The sequence below is a fragment of the Bos indicus x Bos taurus genome, chromosome 8 (assembly GCF_003369695.1).
Source record: "Bos indicus x Bos taurus breed Angus x Brahman F1 hybrid chromosome 8, Bos_hybrid_MaternalHap_v2.0, whole genome shotgun sequence".
Taxonomy (NCBI): domain Eukaryota; kingdom Metazoa; phylum Chordata; class Mammalia; order Artiodactyla; family Bovidae; genus Bos; species Bos indicus x Bos taurus.
Genome location: NC_040083.1, coordinates 51,863,390 through 51,879,044, shown reverse-complemented (window position 1 = coordinate 51,879,044; position 15,655 = coordinate 51,863,390). Strand labels below are relative to the sequence as shown.

Below are 15,655 nucleotides of genomic sequence, written 5' to 3'. Positions count from 1 at the left end.
ATGAATGAAAGATTCACTAGCAAAAATAAAATTGAAAACTATGGGTCCACACCATGTGATTCAGTGATAGCTACTGAATACAGGACATTCTCTCCATATATAGACATATTCATGAGGCTTTGTGCATTACTGACATAAGTAGATCCATTTTCAGGAGAAATTTCAGATTGTTCTTTATTGTGTTAAATGCTAGATACAAACAGTTCAAAATGAAATATGAACTAAACATGACTTATTTAACTTGAATAACCATTCCATTAATGACACACACAGAATGATAATGTGCAGTCCAGAGCTTTGGTAATAATATCACCAGATTACTTAGAGTACATTTATTTAGTGTTTAGGCAACGCTGAAAGGAAAAGTCTATGTAACAACTTAGAACATTATCCCATTGTTTCAAAGGGTTCTAATGTAGCTGGAAATTGACAGACCTAGGAAAGTCTGAACCAAACCTGAATTACATGTAGAAAGTGCGTACAGAACAAGTACAGAAGCTTTTCCTCCAGGCTGTTTCAGAATAACCAGGAAATGGCTTAGTCCAGTCTTCTGATTAAAACCCTAACATCAATCCCACAAAGGTGAAAGAATGATAATTATTTGTATTCCAGCGGCAACATTAACTGCATGCACTTCACTGCTTCAAATTAGGGCTGGATTTATAACAACCCTATGGTTAACATAATTCTCAGTGATTAAATTAGATTCAACAAACATTGGCTGAGTATTCACTAGAATTCAATGTACTTTATGGGAAATGGCAACCCACTCCAGTATTCTTGCCTGGAAAATCCCATGGACGGAGAACCTGGTAGGCTACAGTTCATGGGGTCGCACAGAGTTGGACACAACTGAGCCACTTCACTTTCTTTCTTATGGGTTTGGAAAGCCCATAAGGTACATAGAGTACAAGCTCTGCTCTTCAAGAACTTATTCTTTAGTGAGAAAGATACATGCAAAACTAACTGATACAGAGCGAAATATGACAAAAACTATACAAACCACCAGGAAGAATACAAAGTACAGGGAAAACAGAGTAGAGATCACATGTTCTTAATTCTAGTTTGGGCAGTGAAAAGGCTTCTGGGAAGAGGTAACAGGTTAGCTGCAGTTCGATAGTCAGATAGGATTTGTCTGTATAGCTGTAGGTCATCAGAAAGAGGGAAGGACCACATACTGCAGAGAAAGCACTATATGCTACTGGGCAGTGAGAGTGGAGTAAGCTTCACGGACACAGAAAACAAACCTATGGTAACCAAAGGGGAAAGGGAGGGGCAGGGATAAATCAGGAGTACGAGATAAATAGACTTGTTGGTGTTGTTTAGTTGCTAAATCATATCTGACTCTTCTGTGACCCCATGGACTGTAGCCCGCCAGCCGCTCTGTCCATGGGATTTCCCAGGCAACAATACTGGAATGGGTTGCCATTTCCTTCTCCAGGGGACCTTCCTGACCCAGGGACTGAACTCACATCTTCTGCATTAGCAGGTGGATTTTTTACCACTCTACCACCAGGGAAGTAGACTACTATACATAAAATAGGTAAGCAATAAGGATTTACTATATAGCACCACCTGACCTGCCTCTTGAGAAACCTATATGCAGGTCAGGAAGCAACAGTTAGAACTGGACATGGAACAACAGACTGGTTCCAAATAGGAAAAGGAGTACATCAAGGCTGTATATTGTCACGCTGCTTATTTAACTTATATGCAGAGTACATCATGAGAAATCCTGGGCTGGAAGAAGCACAAGCTGGAATCAAGATTGCCAGGAGAAATATCAATAACCAGATATGCAGATGACACCACCCTTATGGCAGAAAGTGAAGAGGAACTAAAAAGCCTCTTGATGAAAATCAAAGAGGAGAGTGAAAAAGTTGGCTTAAAGCTCAACATTCAGAAAATGAAGATCATGGCATCTGGTCCCATCACTTCATGGGAAATAGATGGGGAAACAGTGGAAACGGTGTCAGACTTTATTTTGGGGGGCTCTAAAATCACTGCAGATGGTGATTGCAGCCATAAAATTAAAAGACGCTTACTCAGTGGAAGGAAAGTTATGACCAACCTAGGTAGTATATTTGGAGAAGGCAATGGCAACCCACTCCAGTACTCTTGCCTGGAAAATCCCATGGACGGAGGGGCCTGGTGGGCTGCAGTCCATGGGGTCACTAGGAGTCGGACACGACTGAGCGACTTTACTTTCACTTTTCACTATCATGCATTGGAGAAAGAAATGGCAACCCACTCCAGTGTTCTTGCCTGGAGAATCCCAGGGACGGGGGAGCCTGGTGGGCTTCTGTCTATGGGGTTGCACAGAGTTGGAAACGACTGAAGCGACTTAGCAGCAGCAGCAGCAGCAGCAGCAGGTAGTATATTGAAAAGCAGAGATATTGCTTTGCCAACAAAGGTCCGTCTAGTCAAGGCTATGGTATTCCCAGTGATCATATATGGATGTGAGAGTTGGACTGTGAAGAAAGCTGAGCGCCGAAGAATTGATGTTTTTGAACTCTGGTGTTGGAGGAGACTCTTGAGAGTCCCTTGAACTGCGAGGAGATCCAACCAGTCCATCCTAAAGGAGATCAGTCCTAGATGTTCATTGGAAGGACTGATGCTGAAGCTGAAACTCCAATACTCTGGTCACTTCATGCGAAGAGTTGACTCACTGGAAAAGACTCTGATTCTGGGAGGGATTGGGGGCAGGAGGAGAATGGGACGACAGAGGATGAGATGGCTGGATGGCATCACCGACTCAATGGACATGAGTTTGAGTGAACTCCGGGAGTTGGTGATGGACAGGGAGGCCTGGCGTGCTGCGATTGATTCATGGGGTCGCAAAGAGTTGGACACGACTGAGTGACTGAACTGAACTGATGGGAAACTATGTTCAATATCTTGTAATAATCTATAATAGAAGATTAAACTAAAAAATATATATGTAGTTGAATCAGTTTGGTGTACACCCGAATAACACAATATGGTAAATCAAATATATTTCAATAATAGTAATAAAAGAGTGGTGAATGATGAAATTCCAAAAAAAGTAAACAGAGATGAGGAAGCAAAAAGAGGTCAGGCCCAGGTCAACAATGGCCTACATGAACATGATTAAAATGTGTGCTTTAAACTCACACATATAGAGAACAAACTAGTGGTTACCAGTCAGGAGAGGGAAGAGGGGAGGGGCAATATAGGGGAAAGGAATTAAGAGGTACAAACTATTAAGTATAAAATAAGCCACAAGGATATATTGCACAACATGGGGAAGACAGCCAATGTTTTGCAATAGCCATTAATGAGTATAACCTTTAAAAACTGTGAACCACTATACTATATACTTGCAACTTATATAATATTATTTATCAACTATACTTCAATAATTTTTTAAAAATACAATTAAAAAATGTATGCTTTAAGTTACCCAATGGTCCATTCACAAGTGAGAAAGAGAAAGGAGTTGCTTTTGATGGAATATTACAAGTACCTATCCCTTAATCTTTATTTAATTTAAATAAGATGGTATTTCTTAAGATCTATAATTTGAAACAGATATTATATTAAATTTTATGGTTCTAGTTACATTAGAATTAGGGGAGGAGTGGTCAGTGAATTCTTTAGTGAAATCAAGAAAATGATGATGAGTTAAGCTGCCCAGTTAGGGAATGTCGGAAGAGCATAAAAATAATTTTGTTCTAGGAAAGAGGTAAAGCTCTGTCCTGGGATAGAGGGAGAGGACTACACAAAGGAAACACACAGAAGGGTGTTGTGGGACAATCCATCAAACCACCTGGAGGGTTTCAACATCTCTAGTTCTCAATCTCATGGTTTCAAGAATTTATCCAAATTAAAAATTAACATATTGATGAGTACTACTACACAGACAGCAAAACAAGACCTGATACTGATTGTGGCTCAAAGGCTCCTTGGCGCAAAATTCAGGCTTAAATTGAAGAAAGTAGGGAAAACAACTAGGCCATTCAGGTACGACCTAAGTCAAATCCAATATGATTATACTGTGAAGGTGATGAATTGATTCCAAGTGATTAGATCTGATAGACAGAGTACCTGAAGAACTACGGACAGAGGTTCATAACATTGTACAGGAGGTGGTGACCAAAACCATCCACAAGAAAAAGAAATGCAAGAAGGCAAAGTGGTTGTCTGAGGAGGCCTAACAAATAGCTGAGAAAAGAAGAGAAACGAAAGGCAAAGGAGACAGGGAAAGATACACCCAACTGAATGCAGAGTTCCAAAGAATAGTAAGATGAGATAAAAAAGCTCTCTAAGTGAGCGATGTAAACAAAGAGAGGAAAACAACTGAATGGGAAAGACTAAAGATCTCTTCAAGAAAAGTGGAGATACCAGGGAACACCTAAGACTAAAGAAGCACAATAAAGAAGAGAAATGGTAAGGACCTAACAGAAGCAGAAGATATTAAGAAGATATGGCAAGAATACACAGAAGAACTATACAAAAAAGGTCTTAATGATCCAGATAACCACGATGGTGTGGTCACTCACCTAGAGCCAGTCATCCTGGAGTGTGAAGTCAACTGGGCCTTAGAAAGCATTGCTACTAACAAAGCTAGCAGAGGTGACGGAATTCCAGCTGAGCTATTTCAAATCTTAAAAGATGATGCTTTGAAAGTGCTGCACTCAATATGCCAACAAATATGGAAAACTCAGCAGTGGCCACAGGACTGGAAAAAAGTTTTCATTCTAATCCCAAAGGAAGGCAATGCCAAAGAATGTTCAAACTACCACACAATTGCACTCATTTCACATGCTAGCAATATTATGCTAAAAATCCTTCAAGCTAGGCTTCAGCAGTATGTGAACCAAGAACTACCAGATGTACAAGATGGATTTAGAAAAGGCAGAGGAACCAGAGATCAAGATGCTGAATCTACTGGATCATAGAGAAAGAAAGAGAATTCCAAAAACACATCTACTTCTGCTTCATTGACTACGCTAAAGCCTTTGACTGTGTGGATCTCAATAATCTGTGAAAAATTCTTATAGAGATGGGAATACCAACCAAATTACTTGCCTCCTGAGAAACGTGTATGCAGGTCAAAAAGCAACAAGTTAGAACCATACATGGAACAATGGACTGTTTCAAAATACGCAAAGGAGTACATCAAGACTGTATATTGTCACATTGTTTATTTAACTTTTACGCAGAGTACACCATGCAGAATGCCAAGCTGGATGACTCACAAGCTGGAATCAAGATTGCCAGGAGAAATATCATCAACCTCAAATATTCAGATGATGCCACTCTAATGGCAGAAAGTGAAGAGAAATTAGAGTCTCTTGATGAAAGTCAAAGAGGAGAGTCAAAAAACTGCCTTAAAATTCAACATTCAAAAATGAAGATTATAGCATCTTGTCCCATCACTTCATTGCAAGCAGATGGGGCAACAGTGGAAACACTGACAGATTTTATTTTCTTGGGCTCCAGAATCACTGCATATGGTGACTGCAGCCACAGTATTACAAGACCCTTGCTCCTTGGAAGAAAAGCTATGACAAATCTAGACAGTGTATGAAAAAGCAGAAACATCATTTTACCAACAACGGTCTGTATAGTCAAAACTATGGTGTTTGCAGTATCATGTACCGATAGGAGGGTTGGACCATAAAGAAGGCTGAGTGCTGAAGAATTGAGGCTTTCAAACTGTGGTGCTGGAGAAGACTCTTGAGAGTCTCTTGGACAGCAAAGAAATCAAACCAGTAAATCCTAAAGGAAATCAACCTTGAATATTCATTGGAAGGACTGATCCTGAAGCTGAAGCTCCAATACTTTGGCCACCTGATATGAAGAGCTGACTCAAGTCTGATGCTAGGAAGGATTGAGGGGAAAAGTAGAAGGGGGCAACAGAGGATGAGATAGTTGGATGGCATCACTGATTCAATAGACATTAACCCAAGCAAATTGCAGGAGATAAAAAAGGACAAGGGAGCCTGGTGTGCTGCAATCCATGGGGTCACCGAGTCATACACAACTTAAGCAACTGAACAACAACAATGATGATGCTAATATTCATATTAATAAATGTTTCCCTTGAACAAATCTAAGCATCCAAATATACCTCTGTTCTTATCAGAGGCAACTCTTTAACCCTTAGCTTATTTGCAGGACAGATATGACACACAATCCTGTCTACTGACTCAGCGTAGAACTCCATCCATTCCTCTAGTTGGGAGAACTGGAAACCCATTTCAGAGGTGGCTTCATGATCACCAAGCAACACAGTTTGAACTGAGGTCTTTTAAAAATACACAAAGAGCTCATGCAGCTCTATGTCAAAAAAACCCAAACAACCCAATCCAAAAATGAGCAGAAGATCTAAAAAAGACACTTCTCCAAAGAAGACATACAGATGGCCAAAAAGCATATCAAAAGATGCTCAACATCACTAACTGTCAGAGAACGAGGTACCACCTCATACCAGTCACAATGCGACCATTAAGAAGTCTACAAACAGGAAAACAAGATGGCAGAGGAGTAGGTAGACGCAGAGCACATCTCTCTCCACAGATACATTAGGAATATGCTTTCAGACACAGAAGTGCATGCAGAACACCAGTTAAGAACAGACAGGAGTACTTGACCAGTGGAAAAGAATATATAGACCCACGCAAAACTCAGTAGGACAAAGGAACTAGGGGGAAAAACAGGAGTGTTAGTAGGACTGGACCTGCCCTTGGCGGGTGGGGGAACTGAAGCAGGGGTCTGATCCCTACACTGGGGCAGCAGTCTGAGTCAGAGGAGAAACATTTAAGGCTGAGAGTGAAACAGCTGATCTGTGGCAGCCTAAATGGAATGAGAATCAGACAGGTGTTGCCGCAGCCATACATATCCTGGACAGGGATGTGGGTCCTCTGGAAGGCACAGCGGCTAGAAGCTGGAATTTAGGGATTGTGGAGCAATCCCAGGGCAAGGACCGCTGTTAACTGTGGCGAGACAGATTGAGGAGATGTGAGGGAGGAGACTGTGGTGCAAAATGCCTGTGGAGGAAAGCCAGGCAGCCATGGAAGCAAGGCGATACTGCTGAGTCACATATAGGGGGTGGAGTCATCACCATAGCCTCTCTCCTGACTCACCAGCATCCGCAGCTGAACAATTGAGAGGCTGGCCCATCAAATGCATGATGCACTGAACTAGAGTAGGGCCCCACCTAGGGTACACCTTTAAATGCCTGATGCACCGATCTACAGAGTAGGATCCCAGCCACGGGAGCCCCTCTATGTGCCTGAGGCTCTGAACAACAGAGAAAGACCCCAGGAAAGGGAGAGCTCTAAGTGCCTGAATGGGCACAGCTACGGAGAAGACTGGACAAAGAGGCCTTCTGATCCCCAGGTACAAGAGGCTCGAAAAAGACTCAGATAGGGCCATAATTCCTGGGACGGAGGCAGTCCATGTCCCTGAACACTTTGCATTGCCAGGGTTCCCGCAAGCCAAGCAGCTGCGCCACCTTCATGCACAACTCTCACTGGGGCAGAGCTGCCACAGGCAAAAAAATCTTGCATCTATACGTGCAGGGTAGCTTCAGTTGTGTCCAACATTTTGCATCCCCATAGACTGTGGTCTGCCAGTCTTCTCTGTCGGGGGGTCTCCAGGCAAGAATACTGGAGCGTACTGGCCAATTCTGGTTGCCATCCCCTTCTCAGTTCAGTCGCTCAGTCATGTCCAACTCTTTGCAACCCCATGAACCACAGCACGCCAGGCCTCCCTGCCCATCACCAATTCCCAGAGTCCACCCAAACCCATGTCCATCGAGTCGGTGATGCCATCCAACCATCTCATCCTCTGTCGTCCCCTACTCCTCCTGCCCCCAATCTCTCCCAGCATCAGGGTCTTTTCAAATGAGTCAGTTCTTCGCATCAGATGGCCAAAGTATTGGAGTTTCAGCTTCAACATCAGTCCTTCCAATGAATACCCAGGACTGATTTCCTTTAGGATGGACTGGTTGGATCTCCTTGCAGTCCAAGGGACTCTCAAGAGTCTTCAATACCACAGTTCAAAAGCATCAATTCTTCGGCACTCAGCTTTCTTCACAGTCCAACTCTCACATCCATACATGACCACTGGAAAAACCATAGCCTTGACTAGACAGACCTTTGTCGGCAAAGTAATGTCTCTGCTTTTTAATATGCATACCCTTCTAGAGCACTATATTTCCTGCTTCCCTAGCCGCCAATTTCCCTGAGTACCTGGTGCTGCCAGAACCCCTGTGACCCAAGCAGCTGCACCACCTCCACACCTGGCCTTCATAGGGGCAAACCCAAGTCCTCCAAGGCAGCCTCAGGAGCAAACCCCAGTGGACAACCCACATGCAAAGGTAGAATAAAACCACAACTGAAATCTAGGGGCAGTGTGGCTAAGGAACAAGACCCCAAACCTTCCCACCAGCTATACAAGCTGCAGATTAAATCCATATGATCAACTGGGCAGGCTCTGTGTCTATGGAATATATAAAAGGACATTGAGAGCTCCCACAAAAGAAAACACCCTAGTTCTGACAGCTGTAGACATTGGAGGCAAGAACACACAGGAGTAGGACCAGATTGGAGTCTGAGCTGCCCCCACAACAGGTCCAGAGATCAGCACAGTGTTGGAGGGCATCCTAGGGAGGTGAGATGGACTGTGACTCCCAGCGAGGGAGAGGACTCTGACAGCAGTGACTCAAGAAAAACATTTATTATTCCTATGTCTTCACTTGTTCTGTAGATTCTTTTGGATATTTTTCTTTCTTTTCTTTTTTTTCCCCCTGTGTTGTAGTTGTCAATTTTAATGGCATTATACAATCTAATTAAGCTTTTGAGCTTTTTTTTTATCAGTCACATTTTTAATTATTGTCATAAACCTCTGCCTCTACATTGGGTTTTTGAAGTTCTGTGGGGTTTTCCCTTTTTTTTCTTTACTCTTTTTTTAATTTTAATTTTAATATTTTTAAATCTATTATTTTTCCTACACTTATTCCTTCATTTGTTTTTCCTACTGTTCTTTTCCTCTTGCAGGTAATCTTTAATGTATATAAGTACTTTATCTACCTCTATTTAACTTTGCATATCTATTCTTCCTTTCTTTCCTCTGAACATATTTGTTAGTTTTATTTTCATTGCCTTATTCCCCAATTGGCACCTTGCTTTAGTTGTGTTCTCCAGTTTGTGCTTTTGTGCTTTTTAGTTAGTTTTGTTCGTAACTGGTAGATATAATTTTTGGTTTCCTTTGTTCACTGGGTCAATCTATTGTACTTTATTTTTATTGGACTGTTTTGATTTGGTTATGCGTGTATATGTATATGTGTATATTCAGTCACACTTTTTATTTTTGTGATAAACCTCTGCCTCTATGTTGGGCTTTTGCAGTTCTATGGTGTTTTCCCTTTTTTTTTTCTTTTCTTTCTTCTTCCTGTTTTTCTTTTCTCTTCTTTATAATTTTAACTTTTTTAAACCTGTTATATTTTGTCTACATTTATTCCTTGTTTGCCTTTCCTACTGTTCTTTTCTCCTTGCAGTTAATCTTTAATGTATATAAATCTTTATCTATCTCTGTTTAACTTTGCATATCTATTTTCTTTCCTTTTCTGGGAATAAAACCACCATATGACCATATGAAATTCACCATATGAATAAAACTAGGAATAAACCACCATATGACCCAGCAATCCCACTCCTAGGCATATACCCTAAGGAAACCAAAATTGAAAAAGATACATGCATCCCATTGTTCATTGCAGGACTATTTACAGTAGCTAGAACATGGAAGCAACCTAGATGTCCACTGACAGATGAATGGATAAAGAAGTTGTGGTACATATACACAATGGAATATTACTCAGCCATAAAAAGGAATGGATTTGAGTCAGTTCTAATGAGGTGGATGAACCAAGGACCTATTACAAAGAGTGAAGTCAGAAAGAGAAAGATAAATATCATAAAATCTAGAAAAATGGTACTGAAGAATTTATTTCCAGGGCAGCAATGGAGAAACAGACATAGAGAATAGACTTATGGACATCGGGAGAAGGGAGGAGAGGGTGAGATGTATTGAAAGAGTGGAAACTTACATTACCATATGTAAAATAGATAGCCAATGGGAATTTGCTGTATGGCTCAGGAAACCAAATAGGGGCTCTGTATCAACCTAGAGGGGCGGGATAGGGAGGAAGATGGGAGGGAGTTTCAAAAGGGAGGGGATATATGTATACCTATGGCTGATTCATGTTGAGGTTTGAGAGAAAACAAAAAAATTCTGCAAAGCAATTATCCTTCAATAAAAATAAATTAATTTTTAAAAAGATCTACAAACAATAAATTATGGAGAAGGTGTGGAAAAGAGAGAACCCCACACACTGTGGGTGGGAATATAAATTGACACAACCACTGTGGATGAGATCATGGAGGTTCCCAAAACAACTAAATACTGAACTGCCGTATGATCCAGCAATCCCACTTCTGGGAAAAACTATCTGGAGAAAAATATAATCTGAAAGGATATGTGCATCCCAGTATTCATTGCAGAACTGTTTACTAGAGCCAAGACAGAGAAACAAGTTAAATGTCCACCAAGAAAGGAAAGGATAAAGAAAATGTGGCACATATATATAATAGAATATTACTGAACCATCAGAAAAAATGAAATAATGCCATTTGCAACAACAGGGATAGACCTGGAGATTATCATACTAAATGAAACAAGTCAGAGAAAGACAAATATCATATAATCTCACTCATATGTGGAATCTAATTTTTTAAAAAATGAAACAAATGAGCTTATTGACAAAACAGAAACAGACTTATAGATACTGAAAACAACCTATGGTTACCAGAAAACTCTACTCAGTATTCTGGGATAACTTACATGAGAAAATAATCTAAAAAATAATGAATATATGTACATGTATAGCTGAATCACTTTGCTGTACACCTGGAACTAACACAGCATTGTAAATAAACAATACTCCAATAAAATTAAAATGAAAAAAACCTACCATTCTAACACCATTTTCGAAGGCTTGCCGGGTGAGTGGCGCTGGTCCATCCACCGTCTTGCCATCATCATCTGGACCCCAGCTTGCACTATAAATGTGCACATGCTGGGGATTGAAGCTAACAGATTTTGCTTCAACCATATCTGTGACATCTCCATCCAGCATTCGAACTCCTTCAAGACAGAAAGGAGAAGCAACTCGATTAGAAGCTTTATCCAAACAGACCAAGATATATTTCAATTGCAGCATTTTTAAATGGAAACTACATTGTATGTAAAAGATCAAAACTTCTTTACCAATTGTTCTCTTTTTCTAAGTTTCCACATTCTCTCCCTTCTCTTTATCCCTGTCTTAAATGAGTACTTGACAAAGAGAGCCTCAAGCAATCCATCTTCCCTAAACTTTTCTTCATGAGGTTCCTAGTACTCATAATTGGTATAAAACATTCTAACCTAAGCAGTCTTCGAAAATTTGGAGAGCTGCCAAGTTAGAGTGCTCCAATTTCCTCCATATTTAATATTATCTCCTAATCTGAAATACTGATGTGAACTTAATATATTACTTCTTTGCCAAGTTATTTATTAAGTCAAATAATAAATGAGAATGCCCTCTGTGCATGTAACACATCAAATAATTCTCAAAGGGTTTTGGCAATGTTTAGTCATTAATCTTCATGTAAGTATTCCCACCAGACAGATAGGAATTTATTATTAACCTTAATTTGCTAAAATAGACTAAAATCTTAAAAATAAATTTTATGTCAGAGCTTTCTTTCTTCTTTCACTTTTATAGACTCACAATAGCAATGAAACATCTAATTGTTAAGTAAACATATCTTTCCTTCAGCTGAAGCTATATACCATCACTGAGACATCATAGTATTTTAAAATTGTATCTTTATAGCCCAAATTTACTCCTTAGGAAAATGTTGTTATCTAGTAAGATTTCAAGTTTTATTGGTTACCAATAAATGAGGATTAAATAACAAAACTCTAAATCAGGCAGCTTTAGAGACAATGTGGCTTGAGGAACTCTGGTGGAATATAAAAATATTCTTGAAGGACATATATATTTTTTGTGCTTTTAAAAATGTTTAACTTAAAATTACAAACATAGAAAAATACAAAGAATGACAATGAACCCAGATATAACCAGGGCTCAACAACTGTTAACATTTTGCCACATTTTCTTCATCTAAAAATATAAATATTAAGCTAAACCATTTAAAATTACATGACAGACTTGACACTATCCTTTAATATTGTTTCCAAAAAAGGGAAGAAATAAACATCCACTCAACCTTAAATCTCCCCAAAGCATCCCTAAAGATTTTGGCTACTATATCTCATGACTATCTTTTCCTCTAGACTTGCATATTTTTAAAGGAGATGTATTATATATAAACAGGTAGGTTTCCCAGGGCTCTGTGGTAATGAATTCACCTGCCAATACAGGAGATACGGGAGACAGGGGTTCGATCCCTGGGTCAGGAAGATCCCTTGGGAGAGGAAATGGCAACCCATTCCAGTATTGTTGCCTGGAAAATCCCATGGACAGAGGAGTCTGGTGGGCCACAGACCATCCAATCACAAAGAGTTGGACCCAACTGAGCACATGTGCATGAAAAATAGATGATGTGAAAAACAAAGGTTTTGAACATACCCCTTTAAAAATTACCGGTCTTCAGCAGTTTATTCTGTGGGAGAAAATTACCCAGCAGGATGCTCTGCACACACTGGGTCCTCAGCAACTATCAGTTTGTTTTGATTTGACATGAATATTCAAAACTCGTCTGCATGGCTTTCACCAAGGAAGATGAACTACTTCATATTCTTACTTTCTATTTAAAAGCATAAAACTGAACTATTTCACCACTACAGGGAGGTCTGAAATAATCTAACCAGTATGTCTAAACATGGGAGTGTCTACACATCTGAATTTGGTTTCTACATCATGAAATTCATGTGAAGTCCATGAAAACATGCTTGATAAAATTGTATCTACAGGGTAATATTAATTTTCTGACCAGAAATTGATAAGAATTTTATTTTTGCAAGTTTAAAGATGAATGATAACTTATTTTTCATTTAAGTGCGAGACTTCATGCCTTGGATCTGGAGGGGTTACATTTATAATTTAGAAGCTTCTTGTTTTCAGGATGACTGAACATTTGTCAGGCATTGCGATACATTCATTTTTTTAGAGGTCTTATCAGCTAGGTGAGCAGCTTATCTGTGAGGTTCAGAAGTTCATGCCTTCATTCCCTCAAGGTCAGAAGTGCTGGGTTAGCTCTGAAGAGTAATGACAGGGACCTCAGAGTATCTCCCTGGAGGAGGAAATGGCAACCCACTCCAGTATTTTTGCCAAGAGAATCCCATGGACAGAGGAGCCAGGCAGGCTACGGTCCATGGGGTTGCAAAAACTTGGACACGACTGAGCAACTAATACTGAGAATGTTTCTACATGTATGAGTGTGTGTGTGCTGGACTGCAAGGAGGGTTGACTGGACAGCCATTGTAGTTATCTGATTATCTTGAAGAGAGAGCAGGGGCCTCTAGCACCCTCACGATTCTTCAGAGGACGTCTGTCTCCGTTCCATAACTCCTCTAGGAACATTTCACTTGACACACAGCAGATGCTCTCAGAGTACAGCTAATTACTGGTTAATAAGCTGCCATACTCTAAGAAACCCAGGTGAAATAAAGAGAAGAAAGAAGTTGGATTTACTGACAACTGACATACAAGACAGTCTCAGAAAACCTTTTCTTAGCATCATTATCATATACCTCAATTATTCCATGTTTTAAGATGTCTACATTTACTTTAGAAAGGTCTATCATTTTTATTTTTTAGATCTGGTGGCTCAGGTGGTAAAGAATCTGCCTGTAGTGCAGGTTCGATCCTTGGGTTGGGAAGATCCCCTGAAGAAGGGAACAGCAACCAACTCCAGTATATTTGCCTCGAGAATTCCATGAACAGAGGAGCCTGGTGGGCTACAGTCCATAGGGTTGGACATGGTTTGGACATGACTGAGCAACTAACACTTTCATGTTCACCAGTGGAGACAAATATTATGTTGGAAATGAGGATGTCAGCCTAATTCCAGGAACTTCATCTTAAGAAATTCTTCAGGTGATACCCAGGGGAACACTTCCAAAGCCAACAGGATCTACACATCTCTTACAATGTTTTCCTCCCATTTGTGTGTGGCTGTGGCACCAGGCTATACTTACAAAGATGATTGTACATGGGAAAGTGAGAGCTTGCTTCTATTAATATCTGAATGTATACTGCTTGGGTTAGGTCCCTGTGGTAAGTATAGGTATATTTGAATTTGTGTGTGTATATATACTATCTATAATTTGCAATTACTAATGGTAATAGTATTACTATACTCTTTGAAAAGGAGATCTTACTATTTAAACTGAAATGAAAAGAAGCTTTTTGTAAATCCTAAGGGAAAAGAAAAAAAATATTTTCTGTTTGACAGAATTTCAAAACGCTTTTTTCTGTAGAGATATTCTGGCCTGGTGTTTATCTTTTTAGTTCTTTCTGACCTAGGTATCAATTTTACAGTTACATATAGATGCTAATGACCCCATTTTTGCTATTGGACAAGCTTCTTTCATTTTTATCTAAAGAAAGATTTCTGTGTTTGCAACACTTCAGGGGGCTGCTTCAAAGTCTTTGTTTTAATAACACAGGTTAACACAGTCATTTTGCTGTTGGCAGTAGTTGAACACTGTTATGCAAACATATGCTTGTCTTTAGTTCAAAAAGGGTTCTGAAAACGAGTTAGCAGAACTCTTGGCTCATTTCTACATCCACAGGAGTCTGGGTCCCATACCTCCGATCTTGGCGTTGAAAGCAATGCCGACTGTACAGTGAGAGTTGTTTGCTGCGGCGGCCACTTCTCCAGCACAGCGGGTCCCGTGCCTGTAGGGAGAACACACACACACACCTCATTCTCCCAAGCTCAGCAAGTCCTTGCCACCACTCAGACCTCAAAGTGGTGAAGAATGTAGCAAGCTGTGGGTATTTCTGGAACTTCCTACCCATGTAGCACTTAGTCTGTCCATAGCAAATTTTAGCACTTAATTATATTCTATTTTGGGTTATATTTTTATATGCTTATTTTTTGATATCTTGCTTTCTCAACTAGAAAATCTCCTTGAAGGCTAAAATCAAATTGTATGTTTCTTTGTATTTTTTGAACTTTCAACATCCAACATGGTAACCACTAGCCACATAGGCTAATGGATACCTGAAATATGGCAAGTGTGACTGCTTATTAATTTTAGTTAAATTTAAAAACTAGTACTCAATTATTAGAAAACTCAAGAATTGTGAATATAAGAAGTACTTTGTAGACTGGAAATTTAGATACACATCAAGGATCTCCAATGAAAATTTATCTTCTAAAATGGGACTGCTGTAAATACACACAGAATTTCAAAGACCTTGAGTGAAAAGACACCATAAAATAATGCATTAGCACTTATTTCATATCAATTACATGTCAAAATATCATACTCAATACAATATATTATCAAAACCTATTTCACCTGTTTGTTTTCACCTTTTTCCTGCTTTTTCAAGATGTGACTGACAGTAAAGTAAAAAAAATTTCTGAAAGATATTCTGTTAATT

At 39.7% G+C, this 15,655-nt stretch overlaps 1 protein-coding gene across 3 annotated transcripts in view; it reads right to left on the bottom strand.

Annotated features, from left to right (window-relative positions):
• Positions 1–15,655, bottom strand: part of PCSK5 (proprotein convertase subtilisin/kexin type 5) — a 519,637-nt gene that overhangs the window by 323,011 nt on the left and 180,971 nt on the right. For all 3 annotated transcript variants that reach the window (XM_027549490.1, XM_027549491.1, XM_027549492.1), the window contains exons 6-7: positions 14,853–14,941; positions 11,006–11,178 (exon numbers count right to left, since the gene is read on the bottom strand). In XM_027549490.1, coding sequence (XP_027405291.1) covers positions 11,006–11,178; positions 14,853–14,941 — 262 coding nt within the window. The remainder of the gene's footprint in view (positions 1–11,005; positions 11,179–14,852; positions 14,942–15,655) is intronic.